General features: G+C 43.6%; 2 protein-coding genes across 2 annotated transcripts in view; both read right to left on the bottom strand.

Moving 5' to 3' along the window:
• The window catches only part of LOC144987176 (uncharacterized), a 427,194-nt gene that overhangs the window by 36,366 nt on the left and 370,750 nt on the right, over nt 1-20,078 (bottom strand). The gene's annotated exons all lie outside the window — the stretch shown is intronic.
• The window catches only part of LOC144986992 (uncharacterized), a 56,387-nt gene continuing 44,337 nt past the window's right edge, over nt 8,029-20,078 (bottom strand). Inside the window, exon 4 of the mRNA XM_078935779.1 lies at nt 8,029-18,196. Within this exon, the coding sequence (XP_078791905.1) occupies nt 18,129-18,196 (68 nt within the window). The 3' untranslated portion in view covers nt 8,029-18,128. The remainder of the gene's footprint in view (nt 18,197-20,078) is intronic.

Genomic DNA, 20,078 nt, shown 5'->3' with positions numbered 1-20,078 from the left:
TCAGCATTGATAAACAGAAGATCGGACAGTCTGGAAATCATGGTGAAAGAGAATGCTCTGAAGAATGAAGGTCTCAAAAAATCGATTGACTTTATGCATGCTGAAATGAAAGATGTAAAGGAAAAAGTGAATGACCTTGAAAGAAAAGTAAAAAGAGGCGAAGACCAACTGGATAACCACCAGCTGAGACTGTCTAATCTGGAAAGATACTCCAGAAGATGGAACCTCAAACTACACGGTGCCATGGAAACTGAGAAAGAAGACACACGAAGAAAGGTGATAGAAATTTGCCAATCGGTTTTACCTGAACAGAAACAGAAGCTACCTGACGTCATCAACACCGTGCATCGACTGGGACCCAGGAAGCAAGGCAATGCCAATCCGAGAGGCATCATCATACAATTCACCTCACGTGTCTCCAGGGATGCTGTCTGGAAAGCAGCCAAAACATCCTCTTACCTAAGAGAGAATCACTTGAAATTCGCTGAAGATTTATCCCAGGAAGACAGAAGTCGTCGTGCCAAATTGTGGCCATTAATAGACAAAGCACGCAAGGAGGGGAAGTCGGCATACTTCGTTGGAGCCCGTGGCTTCATCAATGGAACAGAAGTGCTCCCTCCTTCACAGAAACGCTCATCCTACATTTAAAAGCTGACTGCTTCGGTGAAACTATTAACACCATTTCTTAATTACAAATTGGTTGATGTTTACTGTCCATACATCATTTTCTGAATAGGGCCATAACCTTATTTTAAACCTTAATTTCTTAGAAGAAGAGAGGAAGAAGGAAAGAAAGGAAAGAAGAAAAAAAAAAAGGAAAAAATTATAGCCCTCTTCTTATTTTGGCTGCACTTTTTTTTGATTTTTTTTTTTTTTTCTAAACCAAAACGGGTTGGATGTTATTCTATCTTTATTTAGTTAGTCAGGATTATTACATTATTTTTGTAAGAATCGTGCAGTGCTCGGTCCCCTTCTCTTCTGTAAATCTATTCTTTCTTTGTTAGATCAGTTCATTAAACGTGTCTTTTTCACTCGTTTCTCTCAATGCCAGGGGACTAAGGCAAACATGCAAGCGCAAAGCTCTATTTTTATTTCTTAAACAATTTAAAACAAATTTCTGTTTTTTGCAAGAGAGTCATTCCACATCTACTGATGCAAATTTTTGGAAATCACAATGGGGCAACGATATTTGGTTATCTCATGGTTCTGAACGTTCATCTGGTGTCACCACACTTAAGAACAACTTTTCTGGTTACATATTAGACTCTGATTGTGACACTCTTGGCCACTACATCTGTATGGCAGTTAAAAATGATATTTACAATTTTGTCATTGTTAATATATATGGTTACAACAATAAAAGTGACAACGACAAACTACTGGACTCCTTAGAAGAAAAAATAAGCTTATGGTTATCCAGATACCCAGACTCCATACTTTTTGTTGGGGGGGACTTTAATATTGCTATCAATAATACACTTGATAGATGGCCTCCAAGACGGGAAACTTCATATAGCACCAATCTCAAAAGATTTATGAATAAGTTCGATATTGTGGATGTTTGGAGAGAGAAATTTCCCAATGACAAACGTTTCACCTGGAGTAATAAAACCGCTTCCAAACAAACTCGCATTGATTTCTGGCTTGTTTCAAGCTGTATAAATAAAGATAACATCACTGTGAATATTTTGCCAACCCCTCTGACGGATCATAGAGCTATTTATATTAATATCCAAATTATTACTCCTGACAGTACTACTCGGAAATTCAATTACTGGAAGCTAAATAATTCTTTACTGAGGCATGAAGCAGTCAAAATTGAAATTACAAAATTGATTAATTTTTATTGGAATAAGGCCAATAAAGAAAAATCTTTTTGCACCAATTGGGAACTTTTTAAATTTGAAACTTGTAAATTCTTAAGAAAATATGGAATTCAAAATGCCAAATTAAGAAAAGCTGAAGAGGAAGAAGTGGTAAGCAAAATTATGTCTTATTATCAAAAAAGACCAGAAGAGGTTGAGGAGGAGGATAAATTAACTTTAATGGACCTTCAAAACAAATTAGACCAAATATATCAACACAAAGCTGAAGGTGCCTTTGTTAGATCCAGGAAAAAATGGCTGGAGGAGGGAGAGCAAAACTCTGCCTACTTCTTTAGACTGGAAAAAAATAGATCAACAAACAACTTTATTAACCGCTTAAATATCAATGGCACTATTTCGAACAATCCGATACATCTTTCAAAATTTTGTGCTAATTTCTATTCTAATCTATACAGCTCAAGATACAATGAGGACATTTCCTCCTTATTTTTTAACAATATTCAAAACCTCCGAACTATTGACGAGGAGGACAGGAGTCAGTGCGACAGCCCTCTAACTCTGGAGGAAGTACTTAATTCCTTCTTCGCGCTGAAGTCCAACAAATCTCCCGGCACAGATGGTTTATCTGCAGAATTTTACCAGGCATTCTCTAATAATTTAGCTCCGTTCCTACAACAAACTTTTTTAGAAAGTATAGAAAAAAATGCTCTCCCTTCAACACTTTCTCAAGGTCTAATAACTCTCATTCCAAAACCAAATAAAGACATACTCTTAATTGAAAACTGGAGACCCATCTGCTTGCTTAATTGTGATTATAAAATTATGGCTTTAATATTTGCTAATAGAATCAAAAAAGTTTTAGAGTTAATCATCGATGAAACGCAGTCAGGTTTCATGAAAAATAGGCATATCTCTAATAATATCAGATTGGTGCTAGATCTACTTGATTACTCTGATTTGGTGTCTGATGACAGCTTTATTCTTTTCCTAGACTTTTATAAAGCATTCGACACAATCGAACACCAATTTATTTTCAACTCATTAAAATTATTCGGCTTTGGAGATTTTTTCTGAAATGCTGTTAGAACTTTATATTCGAATGGTAACAGCTCTATAAAAATGAGACATGACTCCACCCCTAGATTTGACCTAAAACGAGGCATTTGCCAAGGTTGCCCAATCTCACCATATCTGTTTCTTCTCTGGACTCAAATCCTAACAAACCACATTTGTTCTAGTAATGTGCAGGGCTTTACCATAGCTGGCAAAGAGCTTATCATTAGCCAATTGGCTGATGACACTACACTCTTTTTAAAAAACTCAAGCCAGATTCCTCTAATCTTAGACGTAATTAATATTTTTTCTCAAACTTCTGGTTTAACATTAAACGTAAACAAATGTTAATTACTAGCTATTAAAGACTGCTCAGTTGATGTTATCTGCACGATCCCTGTTAAACAAGAAATTAAGTACTTGGGTATTTTAATTAATAAAAATCAAAAACAAAGATGTTCATCTAACTTTACTCCAATCATACAGAAAACCAAAAAGAAGCTTAATCAATGGCTACAAAGGGACTTATCCTTAAGAGGTAGAGTACTGCTAACCAAAGCAGAAGGAATCTCCCGTCTAACTTATATGGCCATCTGCTTACACCTTGACAACAACATTTGTAAAGAAATTGATCGCACACTTCTTAATTTTATCTGGAAAAATTGAACACATTACATAAGAAAATCTGTCTTTATGAATGACTATGAATCAGGTGGACTTAACTTTCTAGACTTTAACTCTCTCAATAATACTTTTAAAATTAATTGGGCCAAATTTTTTTTGAAGAACCCCACCTCTATCTGGAACATCATACCATTTCAGATTTTCTCCCGTTTTGGAGGCTTTAAATTTATTTTAAATTGTCACTATAATGTTGAGAAACTCCCCACAAAACTCTCATCCTTCCATAAGCAGGTTCTCTTAGCATGGAACCTTATTTACAAACATAATTTTTCTCCACACAAGTACATCATCTGGAACAACAGAGATATTTTATACAAAAATACATCGCTCTATTTAGAGACCTGGATCCAGAATGGGATCCTACTGGTGGCTCAACTATTTAATAAGGAGGGGCAGCTGTTAAACTATAACGAATTCCTATCACAGTATAATTTACCTATTACTTTACAAGAGTTTTCAATGGTGCAGAAGGCTATCCCCAATATCCAACGCGGATGAGTCACCGGTAGGAAAAATATGCTTTTCTTATGGGCGTACTACTAATATAAAAATACGCAGATTATTTCAAAAGATTTATACTTCTCCCCCGTATATTTTAAATTATTGGAATCAATTTGTTCCAGATATCAACTGGAAAGCAGTCTGGATGATCCCTCATATGTATTTAATAATAAATAAGGTAAAAGAAGTATCCTTTAAAATTCTCCATAAAATTTACCCTGCCAAACATTACATGATAAAATTTAAAAAAGATATTAATACTGATTGTAGTTTCTGTGGAAATCACCCAGAAACAGTAACTCATCTTTTCTGGCACTGTTTGTCCACACGGAGATTTTGGAAGGAGTTCAGTAGTTTCATCTTTATTCATGTCTTCAAAGATTTCTCTCTGAAATGGGAAAATGTATTACTTTGTTTTTTCAGGACCCCCAAAAAACAAAAGTTTTTTTTTATAATTAATTTATTAATTCTTCTGGCAAAATTCTACATACATAAATGTAAATTTACTAATAAAACACCATACTTCCCACAATTCATTAAAGATGTAACTTTTTACATAAAATCAATATCCTTTTCCTCCAACAAAAAGGCTCTCAGAACTATTGAAATTTGTAACTCTCTGCAAATATTTAATGAATCGACTCCCCTGGCTGTTTAACATTATTTGTGTTGTATATTGATTGTATGTTGTATACTGCATTGATTGTTCTTCATGTTGTATACTTGCATTTGTTCAATAAAGTTATATATAAAAAAATAAATAAATAAAATAAAATCAACACGAACACCATTGCTCCTGCACTGGATTATATTATTCCAAAAAGAAAAATACTTTTTAATCATACTTTTGGTTATATAGTGTTTGAAGTCTGAAGAAATAAACATTAAATGTCATCATGAAACAGAAATAATTTGAACAGTGTATAAAAAACGTCCATGTTTAAAAAAAAAAAAAAATTCCACTTCATCTGCTCCACCTGCTCTGCCACGCCCACCTGTGCTGCCCCGCCTCCTACCAGGTGGACTCTTCCTGGTTGTGAGTCAGTGATCTGTGCTGCAGCTGCGTTGACACGGTGAGGGAGACTCTTCTTCCTCTTCATCTCTTTGCAGAAACTGAAGTGAGTTTGTTTCTGGAACTTTGTCTTCACTAACTTGACTGTTTGTTTCTGAATGTTTGGAGAAGATCTTCTTCTTTCTCTGCAAACTCTCATCACTCTGCTGTTTCCAAAGCTTCATCATTGTTGGATCAACAACATGGAGGACTCTTCTTCATCAAGTCAACAACAAGCAGCTGATGCTTGTTGGGTTTTTTCATTTCTGACTCCAAACCTTCCTGTTCTCCTCCATCCAAGTCTGTGTGTGAACTCATTACTAAAGTAATAGATTACAGTTTCTATTCTTCAAGAAGAACCTATTTTAGAGCCTGGATGGAGAGTGAGACTGAGCTTGTTCTTCAGAATTCCCCACAGATGTTGGATAGTGTTCAGATCAGGAGACAAACTTGGCCGTTCAATCACCTTCACCCTGTTCTTCCTCAGAAAATACAACAGAAGCTTTAGAAGTGACTTTTGGATCATTGTCGTGTTGGAAAAGTGCTCAATGACCAATGAAGTAATGGCAGCATCTTCTTCTTCTTCAGTATAGAGCACTACATTGTTGAGTTCATGATCCCATCAATGAAATGCAGCTCCCCCACACCAGCAGCACTCATGCAGCCCCACATCAGGACACTGCCACCACCATGTTTCACTGTAGGCACCATGCATTTGTCTTTGTAATCCTCACCTAGTTTTGAGAATGGTGATCTTTGTCTCATTACTCCAGAGTATTGAGTCTCAGTAGTCTTAATCTGTTTCAGCATGAGCCCTAGTAAATCTAGGCATGCTTTTTTGTGTACAAGCTAGGGTTTTGCTGATGGACGATACCATCGTCCATCGTGATGGGTGACTGACATCCCAATGGAGAGACACCATCATGATGCCACGCCCCCGCCACGCTGCGAGTCGACACCATAAGCCGCGGTTACATGTGCAAAATATCTTGATCGGATCAATGGTCGGATTAGAATCCAACCGTGTACATGGGCCCAGAAAAATGTTTTCAGGATATAACAAACGTTCACATAGGTCACACTTTCGGTCGGAATAAATCATTCGCACATGCGCAGTAGGGTTTGAAAACCGGAAGCGGATATCAGATCCTCCGAGCGGCTATATATATTCATATGTTAGCTCGGTAATATACGAGACGATCTTCTAAACGTGCTTTTAATAATGTTACGATTATTATGAAGCACCTGTTCGCTCATCATTTTAATTTTAATCCGTGTGGTCAGTGCTTTTTCTGTTGTAGAACAGAGCCAGAAAGAAGCCAGGATTAGCAGTATGCTAACACGGGCTAACAACATTAGCTTTGGGTGGCGCTGCATCCTGGCTGCACGTAAACATGTGGGAATAACATCAGCCTTTATTTAGTCGGGACACGACTGGAAACACAAATCCACGTGATTGTTTGAATGTTTTCGATAGACTGAGCGACATTTCTGCTTTGAAGCTCACACACCGCTGCTGTGTGTGTGCTGACGATCCAAGCTGTGCTCACACACACACTTTTAGATCCGGTTCTGAGTTCGGTAGCTAGTTCCCCTAGAGCTGCGGGACGGATCGCAGTCTTAAATTTCCCACACATACCGATCATGTAACAAAGCACACACCCCCCCCCCCCCCCCCCCCGCCCCTCAAACACAAAGCTGTAAGTCCGCGCTCCGCCGGTCCACTTGACTAGTTAAGTACGGGAGCGGACTACTTCTTTTCCATTTTGTTTGTTACTTTTTTTTGTTAAAGTCACTACCCTCAGTTTATACTGGATCATCGCGGATGGGTCATTAGTTGGGAAATAAAATAAATACAGTAATAAAGTAAAATAACGAATAGCAATTATATAAGACCGAAAAATTAAAAATAGCCCCCCCCCCATGACGATATCATCGTCCATCCCGATGGTTGACAGCAAACATCGTCAACGGCCAATTTAAGGGACATCGCACAACCCTATTACAGGCTTTAGGAGAGGCTTCCTTCCTGGATGATAACCAAGCATGCCATTTCCTCTGCAGTGTGCGCCGTATGGCATCATGGGAAACGGTGTCTCCAGTTTAGATTTCTACTGCTTTAGCTAACTGCAGTGAACTTTCATGGTGGTTTTCTTCAACCTTTCTCATCAGAAGACCCTCCTGTCGAGATGTTAGCTTGCATGGACGACCTGGACGTCTCTGTATGATGTTGACACTTCCATCTTTCTTTAATTTTTGGATCACTTTTGCAGTAGTAAATTTGACTGATATGTAAAGCTTTGCTGATCTTGCAGCCCTCACCTTTTTTGTGCATAGAAAGGATTTACTTTCTGAGATTTGGTGACATTTCTTTTCCACGGGGAGCCATTGCTGACAGCATGAAATGGGAAGGGCTGTTCTTTGTTAAGAAATGTCCTTTGATGGTCACCTGTGTGCTGGACACCTCTTAAATAAGTCATCAGACTCAACTGTGGTTGGATGCCTGTTAATTAGAAATTTGTAGTCTTCAATTTGTCTTTTGTCATAAGACTATGACTGAGGTGTACTCTATTTTGCAAAATGTGTTTGAATTAATTTGTTAGGAAATAATTTTTTGTGTGTAAATTAACAGATCCTTTTTGCAATCAATGGCCCACCTTTGAAAGAGTATTTTGTAATCCAGTATTTCACAGAAAATGTAGATTCTGAAAGGACGTTAAAAGTTTTCTGACACATTTAGTGAGGTGTATTCATTTATACTGAGTATTGTATTTATTTTGATTTGTCCCACACTGGACCATAAAATTATTTTTAAGGTGCTTTTTAATAACTATTCTATATATATTTAAGCATTTATGTTTTGATTTCAAATTTTATTTATTTATTGGCAATTTTAAATGAATGAATGACACATTTATTCAATTATTTTATATTCAATTTATTTATTTCCATGAGTCTCTTCTGGACCTCCAGACTCCTCAGACATTTTCTCCAATGATCACAGCGTTTATTGATGCTTGAAAGAAAAACTAAAAGTCCTGGAAACGTATAAAAGGTATAAAGAAAATGTTTAAATGTTGTTTTTGTGTCCCTGCAGTCCTCCCCCAGCATTGGACGACTGAAGAGGAAGATCTCTGCAACCAGCAGAGGAACTTCAGAGTGGAACAGGAGGAACCAAAACCTCCACAGATTAAAGAGGAACAGAAGAGCTTTAATGTAACTGATAGTCAGGATGAAGAAGGAAACCAACATGAAGAATCAACATCAACTACAGATGAAGAGACAGACCCACAGAACAGAGATCAGAGGAAGAGGAGGGACAGAAGTCATGTCCAAAGTGTGGACAGCTCTCATATGTCAGAAGATCAGTGTGACTCTGATGTTAGAAAAAATCCCAAGAAAAGAAATCTGGGTAAGAAATACAAACATTCTCCAAAAAGAGAGAAACTTTCCTCTATCAGGTCTGGTAAAAACTCAAGAATAATTACTAACCCGTCTGACTACATGGAAAATGGGTCTGATGAAAGATGTTATATCTGTAAAGGATGTGGTAAAAGCTTTTGTAACATATCTCTGTTCAGAATTCATGTAAGAATCCATGCAGAAGATAAGCTATTTTCTTGCAAAGATTGTAAAAAAAGTTTTAGTCGTTTATTTAGTCTCAACAAACACATGAGAACTTGTAAGACTTTTTCTTGACAATGTAAGGATCTATTGTAAACTCTAAATTCAAAGCTTTTCTGATAAGAGGTCAACCTCTCAACCTCTGTACCACAGCAGAATACTTCAATTTACAGACGGGAAAACACTGTATCTCAAAAAAATGTAATATGTTAAAATAATTTTTAATGCTCAAAACTTCTGGGGGGAAACCCCAATGTTCTAATGAACTCCATAGCAATCTGAGCTTTCATTTCATGTACACAGAGCCACAGGCTGATGGCCTCCATACCATATTGATGGAGTAACTTCATTAGAGGGAGGCACAAGTGAATATTGAATATGTTGAAATGAATTTTTCTAAAAAATAAAATTTTGGTTCTTTTGATATATGATTTGCTACAGGAGGTCCTTTGTCCCAACAGCAGTTAGACTATAGAATGACACAGTTTAGGACTGCTGAAACTGCTGCTGTGTTTACTTATTTAGTTATGATGTGTACTTTTACTTCCACTTTTATTACTATTTTAAATGTTTACTGACTATTTGTTTTTCTAACTGCTATATTTCTTGTTTGGCTGCTGTAACAACTGAATTTCCCTCCGGGGGATCAATAAAGTCTTGTCTCGTCTTATCCTGACTTTCTTGGACAGCTTTATTAAGTTGTCATCTTCTCTAAGCCACAATTATCAAAAGCAAAAAAGTAATGGATCAATACATTTCAATCTGTGTAATGATACTAGACAATGAGTTTATTTTTTCACAAAATGAATTATTTTAGATAATAGAAATGATTTGTTAGAATTATTAGAGCTAACGTCTAGTAGAGATATGTAAGGATTAATGGCCGACGAAGTGTGCGGTTATTAGTTTTTAACGCACGCCGTGGAAGCCTGAGCTGTCCGACGGGAAGCGGAGGTTGCTTAAGCGAATGCGTTAAAAAGTAATAACCGCACACTTCGAAGGCCAATAACCCGCTTATACCATGGTCACTTACAAAAGCAATACATATTAACCAGGTTTTAGTCCTTAATTCTTGTTTTTTTTTCCGATTTGGATCGCTTTTCTCACTAAAAGCGGACTACATGTTACGTGACAAATAGTCCGCGTCGCGTCACACCACCACTGCAGTCAAGATTCTGCGGTATATATATATATATATATATATATATATATATATATATATATATATATATATATATATATATATACATATATATATATATATATATATATATATATATATATATATATATATATATATGCTGATCGTCCCAATGGGTTGAATAAAGCATCAGTTTAGAGAGAAAGTTCACCTCTTACCGCTTGTTTTTGTCCAAATGATGAAGCAAAAGGTTGTTTTCTTTTTTTTTTTCTTTTTTTTTTTTTCTTTTCTTTTTTTCTTTTCTTTTTTTAACTTGTCCTGTCCAACAACTGGGCAGTCAGATGAGAGCTGAGGGCCTCTTGGGTTGGACATATTTTACTTTAACAAGAGGGGTTATTAATCTTCAGACAAACCAAAGGTATGCCTGAATAAACCCCTTTCAGTCAGACAACTCTTGCAGAAGAATATTTATTTCACAACATCTTTAGGTTGACACACAATTTGATTCACAACTTCGTTTTGGCATAAGGCTCCGTTCAATTCCTTGAGACACTTATTTTTTCCATACACTTTCGGGTAACAACCCCCAACACCAAGATCATCCAGAAGAAGAAAATGTAAATGTGAATGTATAATCAGTGTGTAAATAAGATGAGGTGTGTTTTCGGCATCATTCCATTTTCACTTCATTTCATTTCATTTACCTGTATGACTGCTATGTGTTTACCCGGCACCATTGACCGTTTGGCCGATCGCTTCGAGAACCACTCTACGAAGGGAACATTCTATCTAGTGTACCTGCTATGTGTTTACCCGGCACCATTGACCGTTTGGCCACTCCCTTCGAGAACCACTCTACGAAGGGAACATGCTATCTAGTGTATCTGCTATGTGTTTACCCGGCACCATTGACCGTTTGGCCGATCCCTTCGAGAACCACTCTACAAAGGGAACATGCTATCTAGTGTATCTGCTATGATACGTTCACCCTCCTGCTGCTCAGCCGTACTCCCTCTGGAGGTCGCTCTTCTTCTCTGTCTGTTGCTTCTCCCCACAGCTGGTTCTCATTTTACTTTGATTTGGTTCCTTTTTAAGGTCTCTGTCCCTGCATATGTTTGTCGCAGCGTCTTGTTTGGATGTTCTCTGTTTGGTTTAACGCTTTGGCATTAAATAGCCTTCAGAGTTCATTAGTCTCCTGGTTCTTCCTGCATCTTGGTTAACCCCCTTGGTTTCTCGTAACATTACGCTGCAACCATGTCCAACCCAGCAGGAGATTCGTCTCGACGAAACTTACCCGGATCCTCCGCCGGTGATGGTTCCGTAACCGGTACGGAACGGGCAGAACTGGCTCAGGAGATGCGAGGATTCATGTCAGGTATGCAGCAGCTCCACGAACGCCTCTCCCACCTGGAACGTGCGCCCTCGTCTTCTTCTCGGCAGACCAGACTGGGCCACCCTGAACCGTTTGATGGGACTGCTGCAGACTGCCGGGCGTTTCTTACTTCCTGCCGGTTGCAGTTTGACTTTAATCCTGACGATTTCCCCTCCGAGCAGAGCAAGGTGCCGTTTGCTCTGAGCTACCTAACCGGAAGAGCCAAACGATGGGGACTGGCGGAGTGGGAGCGCGGATCGGAGCTGTGTCGCTCCTTTCGGGTCTTCTCCGCTCGGCTTCTCACGGTATTCGATCCCACCACGCCTCATCGTGCTGCTGCGTCTGAGCTTCTTCGCCTTCAGCAGGGATCCCGCTGTGTCTCGGACTACGCGGTGGAGTTCCGGACCTTGGCTGCCAGCACCCGCTGGCCAGATGAAGCACTGCTCGACGTCTTCCTGCGGGACCTGTCTGACGCTCTCAAGGACGAGCTGGCAGCGAGAGAACTTCCAGACGACCTCGAGGAGCTTATCGACCTGGCGGTTCGTATCGACCGGAGGATGAGGGAACGGGGTAACGAGCAACGCAGCCTTCCTGGTTACCGCCCACCGCGCCCCGCGGAGGTTCCTCCGCCTCATTCAAACTCCTCCCCGGAGCCCATGCAGCTTGGAGCGGGCCGTCTCTCTCCAACTGAACGGCAGCGCCGCATGCGGGAGGGACTTTGCCTTTATTGTGGACGTTCGGGACACGTTGTGCGCAACTGTTCCGGGAAACGCCAGGGCTCCCCAGCAGTGAGGAAACTGGTGAGTCGCAACCATTCTTTTTCCTCTCCTTCTCGTCCCTCCACCACGGTTTTGGTGGCATATGCTGGAGCCCAGGTGGAATTTGACACTCTTATTGACTCGGGGTCTGATGGGGATCTGATCTCCCAGGAGGTGGTGGACAGACTGAAAATCCCCACCGAACCTCTGTCTCCAGCACTGGACATTCATGCCATTAATGGGACTCTCATACACAAGGTTTCTACTCGTACTGTTAAAATTTCTGTGTTGATCTCTGGAAACCACTCTGAAACCATGTCGTTTTATGTTGTTGAATCCCTTAAACCTCCTGTTATTTTAGGGTTTCCCTGGTTGAGCAGACACAAACATCACATCGAGTGGGCCTCGGGGCGGTTTCTGTCATGGAGTCCTTTTTGTCTGCTTAATTGCCTTTCCTCTGCCTCTGTTCGTAAGGTTGTGGAGGCCCAAAAGTCTCCGGAGCCTCCAGATCTCTGTAAAGTTCCGTCTGTCTATCATGATTTGGGCTCTGTGTTTTGTAAAGTACGTGCTAGTTCTCTTCCTCCCCATCGCCCTTATGACTGTGCCATCGACCTCCTGCCAGGGACTCAACCACCGAGGGGTCACATTTACCCCCTGTCGCCACCTGAACGAGAGGCTATGGACTCGTATCTGCAGGAGAGCTTACAGGCGGGGCTCATTCGTCCATCCTCCTCTCCGGCAGGAGCAGGTTTCTTTTTTGTGGGGAAAAAAGATGGGGGTCTGCGTCCTTGCATTGATTACAGGGGTTTGAACACTATTACTGTCCGTAATACTTACCCCTTGCCACTGCTGCACTCCGCTTTTGACCTGCTAAGCGGGGCTCGTATCTTTTCGAAGTTGGACCTCAGGAATGCTTATCACCTGGTTCGAGTGAGAGAGGGTGACGAGTGGAAGACTGCGTTTAACACGCCTAGCGGGCACTTTGAGTACCTAGTAATGCCTTTTGGTCTAACTAATGCCCCAGCAGTGTTCCAGAGACTAATCAATGATGTACTGAAGGATATGCTTAACCAATTTGTGTTTGTCTATCTGGATGACATTTTGATTTTCTCTCCTGACCCAGAGTCCCACGTGCAGCACGTCAGAGCCGTACTCCAGCGCCTCCTGGAGAACCACCTTTACTGCAAGGCCGAGAAGTGCGAATTCCACTCTACGCAGACTCGGTTCTTGGGGTATGTGGTTTCTCCTGGGAGGATCCAGATGGATAACTCCAAGGTTAAGGCTGTGTTGGAGTGGCCGGTTCCCTCTGGTCGGAAGCAACTACAGCGCTTCCTGGGATTCGCCAATTTCTACAGGCGTTTCATCAGAGGTTTCAGTGGCGTTGCTGCACCCCTTCATAAGATCACTTCAGCTAAGGTGCGCTTTGTTTGGGATAAGGATGCGGAGAGGGCATTTTGCGAGCTGAAGAGACGTTTCTCTACAGCTCCTATTCTGACTCAGCCTGATCCCTCCAAACAATTCATTGTGGAGGTGGACGCGTCTGAGTCTGGGGTAGGGGCTGTGTTGTCACAGAGAGCGTCTGATAATAAAATCCATCCCTGCGCGTATTTCTCCCGCAAGCTCACTCCTGCGGAGAGGAACTACGATATAGGGAACAGAGAGCTGCTGGCGGTGAAGGTGGCTTTGGAGGAGTGGCGCCACTGGTTGGAGGGGGCTGAGCGGGCATTTCTAGTTTGGACTGATCACAAAAATCTCGAGTACATTCGTTCAGCCAAGCGCCTCAATCCTCGCCAAGCGAGGTGGACTCTGTTTTTTGACCGGTTTAACTTCTCCCTGTCCTATCGGCCAGGGAGCAAGAACATCAAGCCCGACGCCCTTTCTCGCCAATTCCAACAGGAGGAGGTGGAGGAGAACCCCACAGAGGCCACACCCATCATCCCTGGCCACCTGGTGCTTGGAACCACCCGTTGGTCCCTGGAACGGAGGGTACAGGCTTCTGCTCCTGATCCGGCCTCCATTCCCTCAGGTTGTCCTGAGGGCCGGTTGTTTGTACCATCTGACCTACGCACCATGGTTTTGAAGTGGGGGCACTCCTCTCGGCTAGCTTGCCATCCCGGAGTAACGAGGACGGGGTTTCTTATAGCCCAGCGCTTTTGGTGGCCTACTATGTCCTCCGACATAAGGGCCTTTGTGTCTGCCTGTTCCGTTTGTGCCAGTGTGAAGACCCCCAGGACCCTTCCCGCCGGCCTGCTTCACCCTCTACCTGTGCCGTCCAGACCTTGGTCCCACGTTGCAATGGACTTCATCACTGGACTGCCAAACTCAAGGGGTAAAACCGTCATTCTCACTATCATCGACCGTTTTTCCAAGTTAGCCCATGCTATTCCCCTGCAGAAACTTCCTTCGGCCAAGGAACAAGCTGCATTGATTTCACAGCATCTGTTTCGTCTTCATGGACTTCCCCTCAATATTGTCTCGGATCGGGGTCCCCAATTCATCGCGGCTTTCTGGAGGGAGTTCTGCAACCTCCTCGGGATCAAGGTCAGTCTGAGTTCGGGATTCCATCCTCAGACCAACGGCCAGGTAGAGAGGTACAATCAAGATCTGGAGACTTCCCTGCGGGCAATGTGCAGTAAGAATCCTAAGACCTGGGCTGCACAGCTTCCCTGGGTAGAGTACTCCCACAATTCTCTAGTTAACTCCACAGGATTCTCACCATTCCAGGCCGCGTACGGATTCCAGCCCCCCTTGTTCCCGCACCAAGAACAATTGGCCTCCTCTTCGGGTCCGGCGGCTTTCGTGAGGAGGTGTCGCCGTACCTGGAGCAGGTTCCGCCAAGAACTCCTGCGGAACCAGGAGCGGCTCACTGTGGTGGCTAACCGTCGGAGGACCCCTGCCCCGGAGTACAAGGTGGGAGACAAGGTGTGGTTATCTGCTACAGATGTTCCTTTGAAGGGTGGTTCCAGGAAGCTGCAGCCCCGGTACATCGGCCCATTCTCCATCACCCGAATTATCAACCCGGTGGCTGTACGACTGGAGCTGCCTTCCTCTCTGAAGATCCACCCAGTGTTCCACGTGTGCAAGTTGAAGCCTGCTAAGGTCTCTAGTCTCCAGCCTGCTCCAGCTCCTCCTCCTGCTCCTCGGATGGTGGACGGAGGACCTGTTTACACCATTCGGGAGCTTCTCGCCTCTAGGAGAGTGGGACGGGGCGTCCAATACTTGGTGGACTGGGAGGGTTACGGCCCTGCGGATTGGCAGTGGGTTCCAGAGCGCCACATCTGTGACCCCGGGCTGATCACCCGTTTCCATCGCCTCCACCCGGATCAGCCCCGTCGGGGTCCGTCTGGTAGCCGGACTTCGGGGAGGGGGTTATGATACGTTCACCCTCCTGCTGCTCAGCCGTACTCCCTCTGGAGGTCGCTCTTCTTCTCTGTCTGTTGCTTCTCCCCACAGCTGGTTCTCATTTTACTTTGATTTGGTTCCTTTTTAAGGTCTCTGTCCCTGCATATGTTTGTCGCAGCGTCTTGTTTGGATGTTCTCTGTTTGGTTTAACGCTTTGGCATTAAATAGCCTTCAGAGTTCATTAGTCTCCTGGTTCTTCCTGCATCTGGGTTAACCCCCTTGGTTTCTCGTAACATGCTATGTGTTTACCCGGCACCATTGACCGTTTGGCCGCTCCCTTCGAGAACCACTCTACGAAGGGAACATGCTATCTAGTGTATCTGCTATGTGTTTACCCGGCACCATTGACCGTTTGGCCGCTCCCTTCGAGAACCACTCTACGAAGGGAACATGCTATCTAGTGTATCTGCTATGTGTTTACCCGGCACCATAGACCGTTGGGCCGCTCCCTTCGAGAACCACTCTACGAAGGGAACATGCTATCTAGTGTATCTGCTATGTGTTTACCCGGCACCATTGACCGTTTGGCCGCTCCCTTCGAGAACCACTCTACGAAGGGAACATGCTATCTAGTGTATCTGCTATGTGTTTACCCCGGCACCATTGACCGTTGGGCCGCTCCCGTTCACCACGGGAGTATACTATCTGAAGAGAGAGAGAGAAGACTGGAGGGGAGCAAACGAGATTACACAACCTGATTCAATTTAAACACCATGCATTTTAAACTCATCATTCGCGGCTTCCACTTGAGGAAGGACTTCTCTTAAGATAATTATTTTCCTTACGCTTTAGGGTAACAAACCCCCAACCCAAGATCATCCAGAAGAAGAAAATGTGAATGTATAATCAGTGTGTAAATAAGATGAGGTGTGTTTTCGACGGCATTCCATTTTCACTTCATTTCATTTCATTTTCCAGTATGACTGCTATGTGTTTACCCGGCACCATTGACCGTTTGGCCGCTCGCTTCGAGAACCACTCTACGAAGGGAACATTCTATCTAGTGTATCTGCTATGTGTTTACCCGGCACCATTGACCGTTTGGCCGATCCCTTCGAGAACCACTCCACGAAGGGAACATGCTATCTAGTGTATCTGCTATGTGTTTACCCGGCACCATTGACCGTTTGGCCGCTCCCTTCGAGAACCACTCTACGAAGGGAACATGCTATCTAGTGTATCTGCTATGTGTTTACCCGGCACCATTGACCGTTTGGGCCGCTCCCTTCGAGAACCACTCTACGAAGGGAACATGCTATCTAGTGTATCTGCTATGTGTTTACCCGGCACCATTGACCGTTTGGGCCGCTCCCATACGAGAACCACTCTACGAAGGGAACATGCTATCTAGTGTATCTGCTATGTGTTTACCCGGCACCATTGACCGTTTGGGCCGCTCCCATTCGATAACCACTCTACGAAGGGAACATGCTATCTAGTGTATCTGCTATGTGTTTACCCCGGCACCATTGACCGTTGGGCCGCTCCCGTTCACCAGGGGAGCATACTACCTAAAAGAGAAAGGGAAAGAAATGAAATGGGAGCCGACAGAAGAAGTACTCATACCTGATTTTAGAACGTAAAGCCCACGTCCGCAAAACGCTGTGCGGAACTACAATTTTAGCCGCCATGAACGACCCTAGGATGACACAAACTTACATCCAATACATGACATTCTATGCCATGCTGAAATAACCCCATATACGAAGCTTCCATCTCATACTATGACGGGGTTAACGGCCATAAACATTTCATCTGGCATAATATTCACACAAGCTCAGTAACATCCATTAATCTAAGCTGCCATCACACTATGACGGGCTCGACGCCACAACATCCATTAGGCATGCTACTCACGCAGGCTTAGTAACTTCCATTATTACGAACTCCCAACGACAATTCCACAACGAGCCTAACGGCCACAAAGTTCTCCCATTTGGCATACCAATTAAACGCCCTCAAACCTCCATGAAGTCGAGTTCCATTACACTAACATATAAATGAACTTACGAACCAATTTTGTAGCTCCATCGCATACCAATACAAACCCAGAACATCCTTAATTTTTTTAGGCTTCCACCTGACAAATAATTTTCTTTCAACATTTATAATCCAAGAATTTCACACTCATTCCGCCGCTGACATAGATTGATTCAAGCCAGAAATGTCCTTGGAACGCAGAGGAGGTCCACCACCTCTTCACTTTCAGTGCAGCATTAGGTGCGTTGAGCAGTCATCGTTGCAGCACCAGACCAGGGAATGCAGGGGTGACAATCGGCAGAAATGGAGCAGCTGACCGGGGAGTAGGCGTTCGCTGGCTCAGGATGCGATGCATAGATAAAGACAAAACCAGTATTAGTCTTGGCAAAGAACATACAAATAACCCAGAAACTGATCAGTTTTAAAATGCTTGAGACAAAATGGAATAACACTGCTTTTAAAAGAACAATACTGAGAAGCGAAATTCGGTAGAAGTTAAGAAAAAGTCCCATTGTGGAGTCATCGCACAATGGAAACCACCATAATCAAAAATTCCAACAGAGAAGTGACAGTGAAATACAGAACCTGCACAAAATCTTAACACCAAATTTTATGTACACCAGTGGTAAGAGAAGTAACCTTCAAAAGTTCCAAAGGGACGCACCTGCGGAAGGTCACGGAGGAGCAGGCACTGGGAAGTATAACCGAGAACCAAGGAGATTGTAGATGAGGAAGGTCAACATCGCACGTAGCAACGGAGTGCGGCTCGGCCGGATTTGATTCTTGCATCCGATAATAGAGGTGCTGGAATAGGTGGAAACAAAGCACAGACCACTGAAATGAAGTAACCAAGGACGTCCGGATACTCCAAAGACAGGATGAACGACGTGCAGCATAACACGAAGATTACATAGGGACAGAGAGGCGCGCATCAAAACCAAGATCCGAGCAGGAACAAATGATCCGGATGGCGGAGACCCATCCGTCTTCCTTGAATAAAGCGGAACCGAAATCCAAAACGAGTGTCTGACAGAACAACTTATAGAGATGGCATAGTCAGCCGAGCGAAAACGAAAATCAGAAGGAACACGAGGAAAAAAGCCGCCGATGCCAAAATCAAAGCGGAGGAACCGAGGCGCGACAGTTCCCACACAATCGCGTCGACATGAACGTCCGGGTGTCACCTTAGTGCCGATCCAAAACAGAAACGGGCCCTGGGAAAAGCCCATCATGAACCCCCACGACAAATCCCCAAACAACCAAAGAAGACACAACCAGAACGCCAAAAAAACAAAAAACAAAACAAAACACCAGTGTGCGTGAGTGGACAGGCCACGCGCAAACTGACAGACGCACACACAACAGGGCAGAATTTAGTTCCGCCGAAAGCCAGGGGAACACTCGCCACTTTACCTCCTCTCCCGCTCACACTAAAGAGACCTACCAATAAACCAACCCATCCAAATACAGGTCAACTAGCAATTGTACACAGCTTCAAAGAAAGCAAAACAAATAGCCGCCACTGAATAATGGCCCAGACAGCAGAAACCGGACCAGAGTCTGAAAACGCACTGTGCCTTATAGAGAACTGCAAGTCCCAGGGTCCTTAGGAGCGTGACGTCACAGACGACAGCGACAGCAGGAAAACCCGGAAGAAAACACAGCACAGAAGCCGAAGCCAACGCACGCCGCTCACCAAGCATTCCGGCGACTACGGCACCCAAAAACGCCGAGACATCTCCCGATCGAACGCCACAGACAACCCGACTGAGGCAGGACACTGCTCCGTAGACACGCAACGCGACACGCAGGCACGCGACACGAGAGCCGCGGATCCGAAGACGCGCCACGAGCCGGAAGCCGAAACACAGGGGCATACGCGGGGAGACGGATGCCCCCCCCCCCCCCCCCGTAAGAAGGGGGGAACCAACAAACAGAAGAACGGGGGAGGACACCAAGACGCAGAAGGAGAACAACGAACACGGAGAATCGGCGAAGAGGAACGCAGCGCCGCTGCGAAAAGGATGAAGATCCAAACAAGATCCGACAAGGACCGGTGGGACAGTGAAAAGAGAACAGCGAGCACAGGGAACTGCAAAGAATGAGCGCTGAAGGTAAGAAAGAATGAACAAATGTACACCTGACTTAAATAGGACGCTAAGCAGGTGGGTTAATTAACTGACCCGCCCTAGGGGAGTAACCTGCAATTCTGCCGAGTGTCTGCCCGAAATGCGACGAGTCGCTATTTTGTAATTGAGGCCAAACTTTATTAATTTCAAACATGTCTGAAAATCTTTGGTGTTGGACCGGACGGAAAAGGAAAGAGGGGAAGAAGAGAGAGGGACGTTAGAGAGAGGGGGGGTAGGGGGTGATAATAGGAGGGGAAGGGGGGTAAGACCATGAAGCAGCATAAAGCAACAAGTTTACTGGTTGTTAATCATTACGGTAAGGTTCAAATGTAGTACAAAAAGGGCGGAGCCTGTCCACACACACACTCAAATGTTATAAACACACCTGTTAGTTGCAAAAATGTCCACCTGTCGACATGTACACAAAACAGATAGTGTTCACACGCATACTTATGCCATAAATCCAACTAATGTGAAATATTTCAGTCATTCAGTCATGCAAACTGTTAGTGCAAAGGTGAGCTAACACCTGTGCCCAGGTGAGTGTTTATGTTCTT

Source organism: Oryzias latipes, chromosome 2, assembly GCF_053564925.1.
Source record: "Oryzias latipes strain Hd-rR chromosome 2, Olatipes_Hd-rR_3.1".
NCBI classification, from domain to species: Eukaryota; Metazoa; Chordata; class Actinopteri; order Beloniformes; family Adrianichthyidae; genus Oryzias; species Oryzias latipes.
The sequence above is the reverse complement of the archived record's forward strand: the minus strand, read 5'-3'. Positions and strand labels throughout refer to the sequence as shown.